At 36.0% G+C, this 19618-nt stretch overlaps 1 protein-coding gene across 2 annotated transcripts in view; it reads left to right on the top strand.

Annotated features, from left to right (window-relative positions):
* The first annotated feature begins 3055 nt into the window (after positions 1 to 3055).
* LOC306873589 (LIM domain only protein 7-like) overlaps positions 3056 to 19618 on the top strand; it is a 39822-nt gene continuing 23259 nt past the window's right edge. The window contains exons 1-11 of one of the 2 annotated variants that reach the window (XM_079423002.1): positions 3056 to 3361; positions 4280 to 4351; positions 7277 to 7347; positions 7452 to 7521; positions 7896 to 8002; positions 10298 to 10328; positions 11292 to 11405; positions 12458 to 12656; positions 14315 to 14474; positions 18837 to 18866; positions 19354 to 19561. In XM_079423002.1, coding sequence (XP_079279128.1) covers positions 4283 to 4351; positions 7277 to 7347; positions 7452 to 7521; positions 7896 to 8002; positions 10298 to 10328; positions 11292 to 11405; positions 12458 to 12656; positions 14315 to 14474; positions 18837 to 18866; positions 19354 to 19561 — 1059 coding nt within the window. In that variant the 5' untranslated portion in view covers positions 3056 to 3361; positions 4280 to 4282. The remainder of the gene's footprint in view (positions 3362 to 4279; positions 4352 to 7276; positions 7348 to 7451; positions 7522 to 7895; positions 8003 to 10297; positions 10329 to 11291; positions 11406 to 12457; positions 12657 to 14314; positions 14475 to 18836; positions 18867 to 19353; positions 19562 to 19618) is intronic. The other variant, XM_079423001.1, reaches the window with a different exon arrangement.

The raw sequence follows: 19618 nt of genomic DNA on the forward strand, positions 1-19618 counted from the left end.
CAAAAACACACATTTCAATGGATGGATGTGCAAATGACTATTAGATAGTTTCTAAGAATTCTAGAACCTCTGCAAAGTTTACTTAAACTCCGATCTCTTGGCTGGGTTTGAACTAACTTTAAATATACCAGTTAGGACTGATGAGGAGAACAATTTTAGAATATCAAACCCACTAAGCAATCCTCTAATTTGCTTCAGTTTTGCACAACTTTTATTTGACTTGAATCTGTGTACTTAACATACATTACCAGTCAGACTAGTGCTCTCAATAAAACTCAAAACTTTTTTTTTTTCAGACTGACCCAAGTACAGAGATTTAGAAATCTTTCTTGCTCTATTGCTAGAGATCTCTTTAACAAACATAGAAAATGTTAACTGACTTAATTTATGACCCCTTCACACATGCATTTGGCATTTTAAGCAGAAGAAGATTGCAATCTTTTTAAAAGCATCTGATGTGCAACACAAAAACCCTAATATGCTATATCATGCTGTATTCTCTTATTAGAAAATCTATATACAAGACAACCAACGTATTTGACAAAATAGTGCATTTAAATATATTTATCAAATTTTCATCATCTCAAGTGAAACCGCAAAGCTTATAGATCAAAAGCAGAGGACACCTTTCACCAACATCCTGTGAAGAGCTGCTAGCATGCTTTGAAACCTGTACTGCTGTCTTAATGTTCATCAGATGACAACAATAGTGTGATAGTGTTGGTTGTCTGACAGCAGACTAGTCACACAGGAAACCAGTGGGCAGACAGACTTGAACATTGCTCCAGCTTTGGTTAGCACTTCCTGTCGGTGGATGAAGCACTTCCTGTTTTAGTTCCAGCTGTTGAAAGCATCTCTCAATGTAAGTTCAAAGCATGTTGCAACAAACAGCAGTAACTGCATCTAACATAACTCCATCACGTATATAATTGTTTTGGTACTTTTTGAAGTGTAGGCATCACTAAACTGTTTTTGTATGGAAAAGAGCAGCGGTGTAAAGTATTGGAGTAAATGTAACTAATCACTGTACTTGAGTATCTTTTCGGATACTTTGTAGTTTTACTGAGTATAAAAGATATTAGCAACTTTTACTCTCTACTTCACTACATTTTTGAATGAGTATCTGTACTCTTTACTCAACTACATTTGAAAAGAGTGTTGCAGTTACACATTACATTTTTGCATGGCACCTAGCTTTTCTGCATTAATTTATTTCTGCTGCAAATGATGTGATATTGCCAACTACAGAGCACCTAACGTACTATATCTTGTGCGATTTGCCCTTACCCAAACTTGTCAACAAGGCTACTTTACATGAATGCGAGCACCTTAGCAAGTAGTGGTGAATCACAGCAGGTGTTATATATAAGGACATGACTGCAGCTGGCAATGAGGCCAAAATTAGCACATCCAGAGCAAGAAGACTTTTATTATTATTATTATTATTTATATTTATTTCAATTTTTGAGGTGTTCAGTTTTATTTTGGTTTTAGAAAATAAATTTGATTGCTCTCCTCACAAATCAGCTCTTTCTTGTTTGTGTTACATGTTCTCTGTGCCTTGTCTTGGACTTATATGTCACTTCCTGTCTCCCATGGTGTTTGTAGTCAGTTTATATCTTATCTTGTTCAGCTTGTTAGCCTCCTGTATATAGCCCTGGTGTTTCTTTAGTTCTTTGTGAGTTGTTGAATGTAATGGTTGTCTGTTTGCCCGTCATTCTGTTCTTTGTTCCGTTTAGTTTTTGGCTTATGTTCTAGTTTTTCCATGAAATGCCTGCACATAGATCCTTGACTGCCTGTTTTCGCCAGCTTCTCCACAACGTTTTTGACTGGAATGTCTCTTTGACTAGTGCATCTTTGAACTTAGTATAAGTAAAATACTTAAGTACTGTTAAAATCAGATACTCTAACCCCCGGTTTCACAGACAAGGCTTAAGCTAGTCCCAGACTAAAATGCATGTTTGAGCTTTCTCGACTGAAAATATCTTGCTCTGCCATATCTTAAAATGTGTCAGTGTTATTGTTCTGTATCAAGATGCTCACCTATAATGTAATCTTCTAAAGCATTTTTGTTAAAGTTGTTTAAAATTTAATTTAACTAAGGCCTAGTTCTGGCTTAAACTAAGCCCCGTTTGTGAAAGCGGGTCTAAGACTTTTAGTCAAGTTGTTTTGGAATTGGTGACTTGTAACTTGTGACTTTCAATGTAAGGTATCAGTACTTTTACTCGAGTATGCTTTTCAGGTACTCTTTACACCTCTGGAAAAGAGTTTTTTAAAACTTCATGAAACATTTTTTTGCAAGGTCCATGAAAATATATAAACTTTGTTTGGATTGATGGGTAAACAAATAGTAATGGAATTTTAATTTGATAATATTCCTTTAAAACCTGCAACAGGTGGGCCAAATAAGGCATGTCAGTCATTCTTATACAGATCTTTAAATTGGATAAGATGATATTGTGGTGTAGCTTGATACATCAACTTTCTGCCCAGAACTTATCTGTGAGGTTAAAGCACTTAGCAGTGCAGACCACAGTCCACATTCAGACCTAACATGCATTCTTATCCTTTTTATTATTCTTCTTATTATTTTTTTCTGGCAATAGATCAGCTAGACTAGTTTCCCCAAGCATAAACAAGCACATGTGTTCATATCCAAATGCAATTTGAAAAGATAAAATATTCACCATGATGGTAAAATATTCATGGTAAAGTACCTAAACATTTATGTTAGCTGAATGTGTGTGGTCATTTTTATAATATAGCTGTTTTAGGCTGATAGATTTTTAAAAATAATAATTTAAGTGACTTCCTCTGAATGTGCTAGCATAACTAAGCACATAGTATTAAGGGTTATTTTTCATGTTAACCTTAGTTACAACTGAAGTGCTAAGATGAAAATGTTTGGGCCCTTGCCTTTTTCTACGGCGTTGAGCAACACGACGACAACGTCGTTGAAGTGAATCTTTGTCGCCATCTGCTGGTCAAATGCCATAGCAGGTCATCAGTCTTTATAGCAGCAGGGGGTGTGGCATATATTTAAACTCATCAATTCACTGCATATGCACTTGCTCTGCAAACACGCAAACTGTTCTGGACGCTCATCACCGAACGGGGCTTTTCTGTTCTTGCTCAAAACAAGCAGGTTCGGTGGAGGAGAGCTGCACGATCCAGTCGCGTGCAGGGACTTCAAGGTGTGAATTTGAGGAGCATGTTTGCAACAGGTTAACAGAGTTGTGTTGGAGGCACGCGCATCGGTAGCGGGAAGCACCTTGCGCTTTCGAGTCGAGACATCTGAGAAGTGAAATTTTCTGAGTAGTTACAGGAAATCAATAAACGTATTTGAAACGGGGGCTAGCAGGTAAGTTTTGAGTCATTCCACTTGAGATGCTTGTAGGGTGCCACATGTGCGCCGTGTAATGAATCACATCAATCATGTTTTGGGGTTGCAAACATGGAGGTGATGGAAGTTGATTTTTAACCCGTTCAGAGTCACTCCAGGGAACGCCTCTTTTCTTTGGTGTCACCAAAATCCCAAATGATTTTTTAGATTAGATTAGATGCTAAAAATCATTCAAAAAAGATATTGCTTTGCCAAAAGAAAAATCCATCCAAAAACTACATCTTATCTAAAAATGACACCTATAATAGTTTGCCTGTTCTAAACTAAAGGGGTGACAATACTAAGACAAGTCATAATATCTATTTTTTGCTTATTATCTATGTTTTTGACGTGTTTTGTTAATGTAGCAAATACCTGTATATAATGGCAGAACTGCTAAGTGTGATTTCAGCTGTGATTATTCTACACATTTTGTCAGTTTTACTAAAATTGATTGTCTGTGATACACATGTACTTTTTGTCTTTTACTGTTTTACATGTTTACAGTTATATTAAGTTGCAGCTTTATCTGACAGTGAAACTTCAAATCAATGCTCAGTGGCAGCTATTATTATTATTATTATTATTATTGATAAAAGCATCATGGTTCTACAATGAGTATTTTGTATTAGCTTACTATTATTATTATTTTTTTTTTTTTTTAAATAACTTTAAATGTTGCAACTGTTAGGAAACTACTGCAGTTATGATAAACAGAAATAACTAGAAAAAGCCGTAAATGCTCAGTCTACTTTATTATTATTTATATAACATTAATATATAAATATTTATATACATTTAATATAAATATTTATTTAAATGTATAGTCATTTTTGTGTCCTTGTCCTTGAATGTAATTTGTTGTTCACGCTATTTTTCATTGTGGAATAAACACAGGTGATGGAGTGGCGTCAGCAGTCTGCAGTCAGCTGTGAGCTGGCGTTCCAGGAGGCGCAGAGATGGCTTGAGGTAATGACATCATTATCAAGTATTTCCTCATGCTGGCTGCTGGGCGCTCAGAGAATCTAATGTTTTAAATATGCAAGGCAATTACATTAGTCAGTTTTTAAAACAACCAGACAGATATATTATTGAAGTCTTAGCCCAGCTTTAGTATTACATGCACTTTTCAAAATGCAAAGAAAACATATCTTGATATGTGTGAGCTCTCAGGAAGTGCTTTATTTCCTGAAAGTTATTTTAGGCGGACCAATTAAATGAAAACTAGACACGATAACATTCATCATGATGTTCCCTCCTGTCTTGAATGCTTGTGTTTTTAAACCAGCCTTTGATAAACTGTAGCATGTGTGGTTGTATTTCTTTATCAGCTTTAAACCATTTGCAAAGTTCCCAAGTACCATCAGCTCCATAGAATCCTAGATACCACCTTTATTAACCTATTGATTATTTTGAATATGATGTAATGGTTTGTTTGCTTTCATCGGAGTGGCTTTTATTACATGTCATCCAGGAGTTAGCAGCACGGTATAAGACGTAATGCCTTTATTATAAAGTACTGTGTCTGTAATACGGTACAGTGAAGTATTAGATGAATTCTTTGATGAATAGAAAGTTCAAAATGTATTTTTAGTGTTTAGCTTTGCATGTTGAATATTTGATTGTAAAAAAAAAACAACAACCTGAATTGAAGTCTCGCCTCTAAGATCTAATCACCATTTCCTGTGACCTGTCAGTCCTATGCCACCTAAAATAGCAGTGCTTTTTGGTTGCATGTGATTCAAACATGCAGCACTATGAAAGACACGCTGCTTCTCTATGCTTTTTTTTTTTTTTTAATAAATGAACAGTTCATTTGCAAAACAGATAAATCCGTTTTTATTTTATTTTTTATTGTTATGTTTTTGTTTTATTGTTAGTTAGCTGTATTTTTAAGTTTTTAACCTAATCAAAATAACCCAACTGCAGTTTGATTGAGATGAACTGGAATGTACAATGAAAAACTTGATTTTGAAAATTGAGTTATATATCTGTTTTTTGCAAATGAACTCTTCATATATTTGTAAATGTAGAAACTGGTATAAAATGATGGAATTGTGAGCTGCTGTTAGATCTTTTAGATTCTGCCTTGGCTCTGTCAGGTCTCTTTTGATGTAGACTGTACACAAGCAGCCACTGATGGATTACATTTCATGTGCCCAAACAAGCTGATGATCAAGATGCAGAATTGGACAGGCATCAGGCATGGATGCTTCAGTGCATCTCAATCTGAACACAAAGGACCCCTGAGTTGTTTGCCACATGCCCATTCCATCACATGACTGGTACGGTCAGGTGCTTCTTGCTGGGTCGTCTCATTCTCCAAACATGTTTTAATGTGTGGCATAGTGAAGGGAGGCTCTGAGGTCCTGTCTGAATGTGTATAATTATAATGTGTGGCTAGGATGACATGATGGATGATCATTTGACTGGAACAGATTCAGTATGAAAAGAGAGAAAGTGTGGTTTTGGTTAGAGAGCTGCCTATTTTGTGATTGTGCCATCTTTTTTTGCAAATTATAGGGCACTTGTTGATTTTGCTCACAGTTTGTTTTGCTTGCTCAATGGCAGTAAAAGCAATTATGTGGTGTGCTATTGCATATGATGACTGAAGATCAGAATGTGCTCTGAAATGTATCTGGTTGGAGTGGAAAGTTGCATGCCATGTTTTTGAGAGGGCCTGTGGTTTCCTGTCTGCGGACCTTCACCAAAGTCCCTTTCAAGGAAAGTCCGTTCACTCGGCCGCTATATTTGCAACACCTCCGGGCAGCTCAAACAAGACCAAGTCCTATCTAAATGAATGGGGGAATCCTGAAATCTTAAAAACTGCTGACTGAACTCGCGATTAAATTACATATTTCAATTCAGCAACAAAATCTGAAATGAACGGCACCATGAATGCTGTTTCTTATGCTCGAATAGCATTTAAAAAGCAATTTTTTCAGGCTAAGACCAGCCAATGCGCATGTGTAGCTCCAACGCGCTTAATATGACAGTGCATGCACATTGGTTGGTCAGCTTCAGATTTCTATGGGAACCGGAGCTTCTAACGGCCGCTGTAGTGACACAATGACTTTACCAATCATTTGCTCTTTATCAGTCACGATTGGCTCTTTCATTTAGAAGATGGGACTATCCCGCCATATTGCGCGTTGTAGTTTCTCCCATTCATAAGTATAGGAGTGAACCGTCTTTGTATTTCTATAGTCTTTGCCTTCACTCAATGAAATGGATTCTTACTCGGTAATCTGTATGTGTTGTTGACAGGATTTTCTTTTATACGTTTTATTATTTATATATATATATATATATATATATATATATATATATATATATATATATATATATATATATATATATATATATATATATATATATATATATATATATATATATATATATTTATTATACACATATACACTGCTTAATTTATATAAGATGTCATATAAATATGCACTAAGTTTGGGGTCTATTTTTTCAATGTTTTTGATAGAAGCCTTTTGTTCAGCAAGGCTGCATTTATTTGATCAAAAATACAGCAAAAACGGTAATATTGTGATGCATTATTACACTTTAAAATAACAGTTTTGTATTTTAATGTTTTAAAATATAATTTATTCCTGTGATGCAAAGCTGAATTTTCATCAGACATTATTACAGTCTTTAGTATCACGTGATCCTTGAAATCACTCTGGTATGCTGATTTATTATTAATGTTGAAAACAGTTTGGCTGCTTAGTTTATTTTTTTGCAAATTTTGATACTTTAAGATACTTTATGAATAAAAGTAAAAAAACAAAAGAAACCCCCAGCTTTTATTAAAAGTAGAAAACTTTTTATATATTGTTAGTTCTAATTTCTGCATGTGATCTGTTTGGGCTCTTTCTGTAACAGGAAGTGACAAAAAAGCATTTTGGAAGTAAAAGCTTTCGAGTGGCCTTAGAGGACGGGGTCCTTCTGTGCGAGTAAGTTAATTTTTTAATTATTCTTTTATTTCTTTAAGCATGGCACTGTATGATTTGCAGATATTTTTTTAGGTTTACTTAAAGTATATTTCATCTCTTTTCAGTCTGATCAACACATTGAAGCCGGGGATCATTAAACGAGTGAACAGGCTCTCCACTCCCATTGCAGGCCTGGTGAGTGTATTATAAATGCAGATTTATTTAGATTTAGTTAACCAGCTTCAATGAAACAATTATTTTATCATTAAATGATTCAGGTATAAACATTGCACAAATGCCAAGCTATTTTCCCACGAGCTATTTTCCCACGATTTCCAGAGGATTTCCAGTGCTGACAGCACCTGACAACTGTCTCCTTCAGTTCCCACCCCTTTTTCTGGTTAACTAGTCTGTCTTTTATGCTGGTCTGTTCTATATGGAGCTTCGTCATCCAAGCTTCTCTGCCTAGTACTCTCAACTATTACTTCACTGCATGCTTAAGAATTGTGGATGACATCTAACATTTTCATTAACAATAGCTGCAGTAGTCAATGCTGGTTTCTCTTCAGGACAACGTGAATGTGTTTCTCAAAGCTTGTGAGAAGCTAGGGCTTAATGAAGCACAGCTCTTCCATCCTGGAGATCTGCAAGATGTGTCCACTCGTGTGACTGTCAGGTGAGCAGAGAGAAGTGAAAGCAGAAATTCTTATTGCTGTTTTTTTCCCTTTGTCACATTGCAACACCGTAAATGGTTGAAAGCTCTGTAATAAACTGTCAAAGTTGGATTTGTTGCCCATGCCTTCTAAATGTCTCTTTTGCATTATATTTGTGTAATTCAATAAGCCTTAAACATCTGATGCAAGCCTATCTATATGTATTAACTTTTATTACTGCTTTAGCTATTTGTGTGAGTATAAAGAAAGAAGCAAGCGTTCTTTGTGACTGAAGGTTAATTTGAATAGTGTTTGCAGTTTGATTTACATTTCCATACCAAATGAAAGGCTGGATGGGTCCTGTCACACATTATCTGTCCATCGTTAAACTCAAACAATGATACCTGACCAATCCAGACCTATGTTTTAGTCAGGTTGCCTTATGAAAATGTATTTTGAATCGAATCTGATGGCATTTAAATGGCAGAGCAGTCAGACATGACACATTGACTCATGGTCTGTCATTATTAAGATCAGGGCCCGAGATGTTTTCTGAGCATAAACCACTCTTGGGATTAAACATTTGTCAACTTGAAATGGCATTCATGGTTCAGTTTACTTTCGATGGAATTGTAAAGGTTGTATCTATATCACATGTGATTGGAGAAGAGGGGTTTAAAACTAAGAGGGCTTGGTTGATGTCTTCCTAAAATCCAAGTTGTTTTAGAAGCAGGGCAAATTGAAAAGATTACAAAGACAAACATTTTCTTTTTGGAATAACATTGTGTAGATATTTAGAAGAAATATATTGTTTAAAGGGATAGTTCAATCCAAAAATGAAAATTGTCAATTACTCGCCCTCATGTGGTTTCAAACCTGTATACGTTTCTTTCTTATGTTAAACACAAAATAAGATATTTTGAAGAACCAAACAGTTGTTGGTCCCCATTGACTTCCAGGGAAAAATACTCTTAAAGCCAATCGAGTTGATTACCAGCGTTCTTCAAAATATGTCCTTTTTATGTACAACACAAGAAAGAAGCTCATACCGGTTTGGAACCACATGAGGATGAGTAAATGATGACACAATTTTCATTTTTGGGTGAACTTTCCCTTTAATACATGCATTAGTTGTATGAAATTTGGCATAGTAGTTAGAAGTTGAGTTATGGTGCTCACGTGGACATTGTGTTTGAGTTTGGCTTGTGCAATGTTCAGTTTCCGTTCCTTCTATCTTGTTTCTTGTCCTCTCTCTACTACAGTGGTTTTCAACCATTTTGACTAAAGGCCCCCTGTTATTCAATATTTTAAGGCCCCCCAATATGGAAGAAAAATGGTTTGTTAGATTATTTTAATATATTAATTATAATTTTTTACTTTAAATTCTATTAAGTCATCTAATGGCCCCTTTAAAGGTTTGTTGTGGGCCTCAACCCCCTGTTCGAGAACCACTGCTCTGTTATCCCTGTCTGTACAAAAAAAGGTATTTTCAAAACCATATGGAATTTCCATGAAGTATTTCCAATAACTGATTTCAGTCTCAACTCTTGCTCTGTGAGTTTCATCACACAGCCTCATTGTCTAGGTTCTGACTCAACCCTGAACAATAAATCATGTTGTGCATCCTGCTGAGAGCTTGATGTCCCTGTCATTGGCCTTGTAGAGGGACGAGGGGCACAAGAGGGTGGAGGGGGGGGGGGGCACAGTGACCTCTAAATTTAGCTCCGTATGACTGTCCCTTCAAACCAAATGCTATGGTGAAGCTATAGTGGATCTGACTGCTATTTTTAACTTGCATATTTTCTTGCAGTCATGTTGGTTTAGGGCTCAACGAAATGGCATACACACTTTCACTTAACCTCAGAACCACAGCTCAAGTTCTCTTTTCTTATAGCCTGTCTGACTTATTTTTGCGATAACATGACACTTAGCATCTGGTGTTTAAATAGCTGAATTCCTTTGTAAAACCATATTTGCTAGTTCAGGAGACAAACAGATGGCTCACGCTGAGGGAGCAAGTATGTTCCTCTGTCAGATAGTTTAGAGTTTCTTTTTGAGCACTTGCTGATTGTCTTTGTATACAAAGCTTGCAGTGCTAATTTAACAATGCTTGTTGTGAATAAAAGTCAGTGTACACATTGATTTACTGTGAAGCTTATGTGGCATGTCGTTGAAGTCCATTTATAGAAATGACTTAATTTTATTGGAGGGTATGGGGTGGATTTAGTTGCTGGTACTGTTAGTGTGAGCTGGAACTGGTCTGTGTGTGTGACAATGAATGTTCATCACATTTAACCTCCTTCTCTCCTTCTGCTTAGACGTGAAGAGACAAGCAGGAGACTGAAAAACGTAAGTGTTTTTGCTATTAAAAGCTTGTTCTTAATCGCAAACCAATAACTTCTGAACTAAACGGTGCATTGAGTTAGTATATGTATAGCTTGTCTTTAATGTGAACTCAATTTAGCCTTTGACTCTTTAGTTTGCATACCAAACAAGTTGATTTGTAATTTTATCTCGTCGCAGTCTTCTGCTGAAGGTGTTATTGCGATGTCATTTAAAGCCACTTACAGCACTGCTTTGCATGCATTATATATGGGTTAATGACTCCATTGAAGACCATTGTTTTGAAATATGAACAATTGTTTAATTTAGAAAAGTGTTTGTTACACCTCCATATGGTTCTCAAATAGCTCTCTTACATGCTCACGATTGTCTCCGATTGTTCTCTAGTGCACTCATGATTGTTTCCCAGTGAGTAATATTAGGGGGAAAAAGATAAGTGGTACTGATGATGACTAATGATTCATTCTAATAAAAGTTTTGAAAATGTAAAAGGAATTTGAACTGCACAGCATCTGCAGGTACCGTCTGCCATACATCTTTGTTTCATTGGTAATTGTATTGTTTTGCAAATATTTGATTCCTCATTAGAATAATTAAAATTAGAATAATTAATCTTAGAGATCCAACAGGCACCACAAAGCCCTGTTGTCTTCATTGTCTTGTACATGTGCCACATTCCTGTCCTGTTGGCACCGTGTGTGTGTAAATGGTCAGTTTTTTAGATGAGAACAGGAATGCAACTGGGACACAGAAGCCATTCATGCCACACACAATCACGCACAACACTGCATTCTCAGAGGCTTTGCTTTTGTGTCATTTCATATTAAATCTTTTGAAAGTGAAAATTCTGATTTAAATAAATGGATAAATTATCTACATGTTAATTAGATTCAAGTTTATCTTCCTCTTTGTTTTCAATTATATTGTGTCCTCATTTTTTTTTCTCTATCATTCTGTTATTACATACAGGTTTTGATAACTATATACTGGTTGGGGAGGAAGGCCCAGTCTGATCCGTTTTACACTGGACCACAGCTGAATCTAAAAGCCTTTGAAGGTTTGCTGGGCACAGCATTATCTAAGGTATCTACTTTTGATGTGGTGTTTTTTTTTTTTTTTTCTACCCCTCTTCTCTTACTTTTTATTCAAGGAAGTGCAATGCAAGTTTGAGAGCTGGTGCACAAGATCAATTCATGTTAGTTTTATGTGTTTATAGCCTAAAATACCTTTTACTACAATGAAACTTTTATTGTTTTTATTTTTTTTCCATTTTAATTGATGAAATTATTGTATAAAATAAACAAGGATGTAATTATCTGTTGCTAAATTAGAAATGTCAGTTTTATTTATTTCAATGTAATGAATTTACTTTTAAATCATTTAAATATTCAATAATAATGGTAATAACTTATTATTTTTATTATATTAAATATAAAATATGCAAGGATGAACAAGTCTGAGAGCTTAAAATACATTTTACATCTATTTTAAAATTGTTATATGAAGTGTTTATAAAACAAAGATGTGAGATTCTGTTGTGCAAATGATGAAATGCCAGGTTGATGTGTTTATGGTTCAATAACGTAAGTGTTTTTTTAACAACAATATTATTATTATTACTACTACTATTATTGTTATTATTATTAAATAATAACACAATAAACAAGGGCTTAAGTCTGAGATTTGTTACACAATGACAGTGTCAGTTTAATGTGTCTACAGCTTAAAATATCTTCTCATTCAGTTGTAAAACATTTCACAAATTTTAAAAATGTCTTTTTTATCAAGCGTTTATGCATTGGAATAGATCCATAAGACAATCTGGCCCCTCGCTAGTCAGAATCATTACATTACTAAATTAGAGAGATGTTACAGTTGAGTCTTGTGTGATTTGGACTGTGAATCAAAGGGCGTCATGCAGGTCCAGAACTCCCCATTAATTTTAAGTTGTCAGTCCCCGCCTAGTAATTATCAAAGACTTGACCGACACATTACTCGGCATGTAGGTAATTTCTTCAGTCAGTAAAATGAAAAAAAAAAAACCACTGTAAAAGTCTACTGGAGCTCAAGTCTGTTTGCTAAAACTCACTTTTCAACCCTCTCTAAAGTTTTGGCTCTTTATTCACCTTGTTCAGGCTCTGGAGGAGTCTGTGCAGTCCAAGTCGAGTGTGAGGGACAGTGGGTACGCGGAGGGCTGGTTCTCTGACAGGGAGGATCTGTTCAGTCTGAAGCAGTCGGGCTACTGGAGAGAGGACTCAGTCGAGAGCCTGGACTCAGTGGAGTCTCGCACACTCAGCGTGGCTTCAGACTGCACTCTCAGAGCCGGCAGTGAAGGTAAAACTGGATGTGTGTGTCTGGTGTTGTTGTTTTTTTTGTGTGTATGTAATTGTGTAATATCCTTTTTTTTATTGTACTTGTGCTCTATTTGATTTGGTTATCACAGTGGGAACTTTGCTGTGGACAATGGGTGTTTTAACATACACCGATTTTTATCAATCCGACTGAATCACATTTCAGATTCTGAAAGTACTGTTTACATACACTCTTTCAAAAGATTTGAGTCAGGAAGTTTTATTTTTATTTTTTAGAAATGTAATTATTTTATTCAGCATGGATGCATTAAATTGATTAAATGTGACCGTGACATTTACATTTGTAACAAAAAATCTCTAAAAAAAAAAGTGTTTAATTGTCAATTCATCAAACAATACTGAAAATACAACAAGAAATGTTTTTTTTTTTTAACTGCAAATCAGCATATTAGAATGATTTCTGAAGGATCATGTCACACTGAAGACTGCAGTAATGATGCTTACCATCACAGGAATAAATGACATTTTAAATTGTAATATTTCACAATATTAACATTATTGTATTTTTGATCAAATAAATAGTCTTAGGACTGCATTTGCAAGAGACGTCTTAAAAACATGAAATCTTACCAACCCTCAACTTTTGAACGGAAGTGTTAGTGTACACACCCTAACCTTTGTGATCTGATTCAAATATTAATTTACATGGTTAATATTTAGAACAAAATTTGTACAAATGCAGTCTGTCAGTCTGTAACAGAGAAAGCCATTGTGGCAGTGTTACTGGAACTAACTGATATAAATCGCTTTTTATCAAATATTCAGTGTCCTCTTTACTGAGCACTTCGTAATAAGTAAATAAATCAAGTACATAAACGTGAATGTTTGTATGACCTAAATAAACATGCTCATCATGACAGTTTTGCAGTAAGCTAATGGCTAATATTTTCATATTTAGCAAATTATTTAAGATCTACACCACCCATTTTAATCGGATTGAAATTTCATTCCAGTGAAGCTGATTTGGATCACTTAAGTAGTTTAAATGAAGGCTTTTCAGTCCCATTAAGCCATCGATCCGATTAAGTGATTATTAGGTTGCATGTAAATGTAAAAAAAAAAAATTTGACCTCAATTTAGTAAAATTGCCAAACATTTGCTTCAAGACATAATGGTCCATACTGCTTAAATCACATTGTCTTGGTTACTTTGTGACTTCGATATTGCATCTCTCAAACACTTGGTAATGAAAGTTTGCTACATAGACCTTGTCCCTTCACCCCATTCATTCACGTAAGTGTGACATTCCTGATTGTTCCACACCCATTCGGTAATGCATAGAGCTGCTGCCAGCTGAAGGATGGAAGACTGGGGTGCTCTATGGTTGTCATGATACTAAAATGTTAATGGCTACGCAAAATAATGTGCCGTTTAAAACATGAAATATACACATAAAAATAAGAGAGTGGCCTCATGTAGTCTGCAAGTATATCCTGATTTCTCAAATAACTTTCTAAGAAATGATTCCAGTAAACAGAACAACAAAACAAGCAACAGAGACTTAACGCGTAACTGCTCTAGACCTCTTCACAGAGTATGCACAAAAATATCTGAGGTGTGCTTGACCCCTCACTTGACTGCAAATGACTACTTGACTTTTTCTCTCTTGTGATCTCCCAGGTTGCTGTAGTGACGCAGAAGCGGAACATTGCTTCAGGATGTCAGAAGGCAGTAAAAGTGATGCCCCCATCAGGGAAAGAGTGCATGTCCCATCTGCCCTGTGGAAGAAAAGACAGGAATACCAGCAGGGAGACAGGAGTTATGCAGGCAACCTCACTAGGTATGATACTTGCCTTTCTGGCTCCCTTCGCGTCAGAAACTGACTCCGCATACAAATGTTGGATGACAACTTTTGCTAAGCTTATAACCGATAAACAGCAGGATGTGAAAAATGAAAATTCTCACCCTCACGTCGTACCAAACCCATAAGACTTTTCATTCATCTGAATACAAATCAAGATATTTTTGATAAAATCTGAGAGCTTTCTGATCCTGTATAGACAGCAACACAACTGACATGTTCAAGGCCCAGAAAGGTGGTAAGGACATTGTTAAAATAGTCTGTGACATCAGTGGTTCAACCGTAATTTTATGAAGATGCGAGAATACTATTTGTGCGTAAAGAAAACAAATAACGACTTTATTCAACAATCTCTTCTCTTTTGTGTCAATTTCAACGCATGTTCACAGCAGTATGACGACGCATGCGTGTGCATTTCTTTGCTTGCTTGTAAACACGCCACAGCGTGTCTGGGGTCTACATCCTGCGTTGGCAGCATCACACGCATGCATCGTGGGGCTGTCGTGAATGCGCACCAGAGACTGAGACGGAAGAGAAATTCGAGTAAAGTCATTATTTTTGTTCTCTTTGCACACAAAGTATTCTCGATGCTTCATTAAATTGAGGTTGAACCACTGATGTCAAATACTGATGTATTTTAACGATGTCCTTACTACCTTGAATGTGTCAGTTGCGTTGCTATGCAGGGTCAGAAAGTTCTCGTATTTCATCAAAAGTATCAAAATTTGTGTTCCGATGATGACAGAAGTTTTTACGGGTGTGGAATGACATGAGGGTGAGTTATTAATGACAGAATTTTCATTTTTAAGTTTAAGATTATTTAAATTAACTTTTTAAAATCTCCAGAAAGGCCGTAAAGAATCTTAAATGTCTTGTATATTTTGTAAATAATCTTAAATATTGTTTTTGTAATTTGTTTTCATGCTCACAGAAGTCTTAACATGGCATTTTATGTAGGTAAATGTTTTTCAGTGTAAAATGTTTCCGTATAAAAAATGTGTAATGTTAAGAAAAATAGAATATACAGATAAAATATAAACTACAATAACATTGATTTACCTTTATTTTTTTTTTAATTATGCCAATTAATTATTTTTTGGCATTAAACATTTAATTGACATTATTTGTATTTGCAAATATTTAATATCATTAAAAGAGTTTATTATATTTTTATTTTATTTCATTCTATTTTATTAAGATTTTTTTTATTTATTTATTTACAGTATATTGTCCAGCCCTAGTTCAGCTGATCACTTAGGTCAACATTTCCTTGAATGCCACAATTAAAACGTACTTTTTTTTTATTACAAGATCTTGAATTTTATTCCATTATACATGTATATGTCCTGCTTGAGTTTTGAGATCATGCCGGTTTGCTGTTGTAATCTAAAAGAAATGTAGATTATTAATATTGTCCATATAAAAGGCTTCAATTTTTTTTGTTGACCGTTAATTATGTTGGTTATAGAAAATATATTGTGTGCAATTGGAGGTGGTTTTCTTAGTCTGTCCACCATCTTTTGGCTGTAGTGAAAGTGGGAGGGGCTTATGTCACAACCTCCCTCCTGCTTCTGCCTTCCTCCAATGGGCAAACAGTTACCAGAGTGACACTGACTCTGATGCGGATCGCCCTGAACCAGACCTTGTGCAGGACGACCTAGCGAGTCGCAGATTTCACTCTGTAACCTCTGTGGCCCCTGTGAACTTTGCGATCCCTTCAAAGCCTCTAGGACCCAGGGTGGCCCCTATGGTGACCCCAAGTGCTAGGAAATCATGGCTCACCTTGTCAGATGCCTCACGGCTGGCCGCAGTGCCGCCACAGAGATCAAACCAGAGGTCAGCGTTTGGAGAGTGTTTCAAATATAGACTTGAGTCTGCCGTGGTGCCCTAATATTTGTGCTGATGTACATCCAACTGGTCCTAACTACTTTTTGTTCATCTGTTGATTGTAACTAAATAAGCTTATTAATTTAGAAGACATGCTTGGCTTTTCCCAAACTGGTGTTCTACTGTAGTGGAGCTCATTTGGAAGAATTGCTTGGCGTGATCCTTCAATTTCAAGGTTCATCTTGGCACTGTGTGGATCTTCACTAATTTGCTGTTCATTCATCTCATTACTAAAACAGTTTGTGGTTTGATGTTGCTGTGCGTTCCACTAACTAGCACGAAAAAAAAGCAGTTAACAGTTTTGCGTGCATGCTTATGCATGTGCTTCTTGGAGACATTTTTGCACTCATCTCATACGGATGACTCTGTCTTGGGAAGCAGCGTGTCATCCATTTCCTCTGTAAATGGACGGGCAGACTGTGAAACAGCTACTTTGGAGGAAGAGTTTCTTCAGCGAGCCCTAAACAATGGCACGAGTGACTCTGATGAGGACAGAGGATATGCCGATCCGGTGCTTGATGACCTTTACGCCCGTCGGGTGCTCGTCTCGGAGCATCAAACCGCCGTCAATGCCGATTCAGACAAGTTCCTGCCCAAATATTGGACACCTGAGGAAGATCTACATGTGAAAAAGATCAGACTAGGGTCCCAGCGCAGACCATGGTATAAGAAGATGCAGGGCTTCAGGTTTGTGTCATGAGGACAAAGACGTTTTTTTTCTTTCTTTTATATAGAGCCAGTTGGAAATCTGGTAGAGAATCCCATTTTTCCCACCAGTTCAAAATGAAACTTCGTAATTGCTGTTACTGAACTTCTCCTATGCTTGTTTTCTTCAAAAATTGTCCATATTCCTAACCCCCATAGAGCCACTGAATCAAAATGACAACCCCTGTAAAAAAATTATTATTTATTTTTTTTGTTAAAGTGCACAACAGCAAGTTGCATTATGAAATGTATTCCTGTCTGTTTTGGATTAGGTTTATCAAATAATAATAAACTAAATCAATATTATTGATTTGTTTTTGCCCAAATTGACCCCATAACAAAGCAAGTTTTTCTTTTTTTTTATTGAATTGTATTATTACTTTTTTAAACCAATGGCTTTCTTAAGGGGGTTAAGTATATTAATTATTTACTTATGTGACTCCCTGTACTTGGTCTTCCTCTTTCATCTATTTAAAATGGTATTTTCCCTTTTCCTCTGCTATTGCTTCCTCCCTTTTCTCTGTCTCTTTGTCTTTCCTTCCTGTAGCCGAAAGATGTCTGGTTCCTCTGAGGATGACTCTGATTTTGACATCACTCCTTGGCTAGCTGCACCTGCTCTAAACTTTTGACCTGATTCCAAATCCCCCCACACCCTTTGAGACATTTTTACTTTTTGTATTTTCTTGTGTATTAGTGCATTAAATGATTAACCCAAGCCATACAGTATATATGTGAAGGATATTGTATGCTAATTAAATGCATATGTGCGGAATGTTTGTATGAAAGTGTATAAAATGGCAAATAATCAGTGTAATCTTTAAGCTATACTTAATTTACTAAAACATCATTTGCAATATTGATGCAGCAACGTTTTCGCTGGTAAAAGCAATTTATATGGCAGATACTATGTATGTTTGCACCAAAACTTTTTAATGGAGCTTAATTTTGGTCCAATGTAGCAGTTGTGGTCATTTTGAGATTGTAACAAATTCTTAATTTGGTAACATCCATCTAATCTCTGAGCCTAATTTCAGTGTTCAGTGCGATTATTTCTAAAGGCCTGAGCACATCCACTGCAAGCACAGATTAAGGGCTGTTTGGAAAGCTAAACTTAAACACACTGGTACAAGACAAAAAATAAAAAGTCCATATAGCACATTTACATACAATAACTGTGACAACAGCCACTAAGTCTGCATTTGCGTGGTCATTTCTGTAAGATTCAAGCAAAACAAAACCTAGGACATTTGTTTTACGATTGTTTTACAGTGGGATTAACCAAATATCTCCAATAACTAAAGAAATCTTGGGAGTTATTTGAGCTGATTTAGTGTCGCAAGGGATTTTATTAGTTTTGCAACACAGATGTCATTATATAATGTAATAAATTCTGCATGTATGCAGTCGTGACAACTGTAGCTCTGTTCATAAGCTGTAATGTTTGTGTCTGTATGACATGTCGCAGTCTGAAGTCAAACAACTTGCACTGAAATGTCAAATTAACTTTTTGGGCCAATAAAAATACCAGCTCACTTTCACATAGATTGTGTGATTAATTTTTTATTTTATTTAATTTTTTTTGTGAGTGTTCAGTGTTAGATAGTAAATCATGTAGGTTTTGAAAATCATGAGGGTGGGTATATTTGTTTATGCACTCTTCATTTTACGTGATCCTCCATGGGGAGAAACAAAAAAGATATATCCATTTACTATACAGTTTCACAATCAAATATTTTCATGATTTCCCAGATTTCCCATGAGACACTCTCAGTACACGGGGTGAGTTCTGCAATTTTTGATGTTGCTTCAGTGTCATCTTGCAATAGCGAACTCCTGATTGCTTTTGCATTTGTGGCTCCATTACGTAGGCTGCTTTTTTTTTCTATAGGGATGTGCGCCTTTTGAAGGACTTGTCCCTCAAGTAAATTATAAAATCAATCAATCACATAATTTTACAAATTGCTACATGCTATATATAGCAGTGCTTTGCATTCTGTCTCCTGCATCGTTAAATCGTTATTTTATGGCATAAGCTTTAATGCATTACGCTTATTTATGTTGTATTGTAATATTATTCTATTGTTTTTCTCGATTTAGTTTATGATGCTAATGTCTTTAACACAGCTTTTATGGGATACAGTTCAGGTCTTAACCTCTAGATGTCAGTATAACATAATTATAACCGTGTAAAAGCCAACATGCCAAACTTCTGGGCTTTTGAATGGAGATTATCATTTAAATGACCATGTTCATCTCCACTCAACAGAAGCAAATCTATGGGTGACATCACACTGGAGCCCATTCCACAGGAATCTGACACCTGCTCCAGCTTTGACCAGCTGGGGTCACGGCATGTTCACCAGAGGTCCGTTGGAGAGGTGACCCTTGACCCCTCAGCCATACAGAGGGTTCAGCAGGAGCAGTTACAGAGCATCCGGGACAGAATAAAGGAAAGTGAAGCCAAGTGGCACGATGTAAGTGATTGCTTATTTTCGTAACACTTTTTACATCATGGTTGTGGAACTACTGAA

This window comes from Barbus barbus, assembly GCF_936440315.1.
Source record: "Barbus barbus genome assembly, chromosome: 8".
Classification (NCBI taxonomy): domain Eukaryota; kingdom Metazoa; phylum Chordata; class Actinopteri; order Cypriniformes; family Cyprinidae; genus Barbus; species Barbus barbus.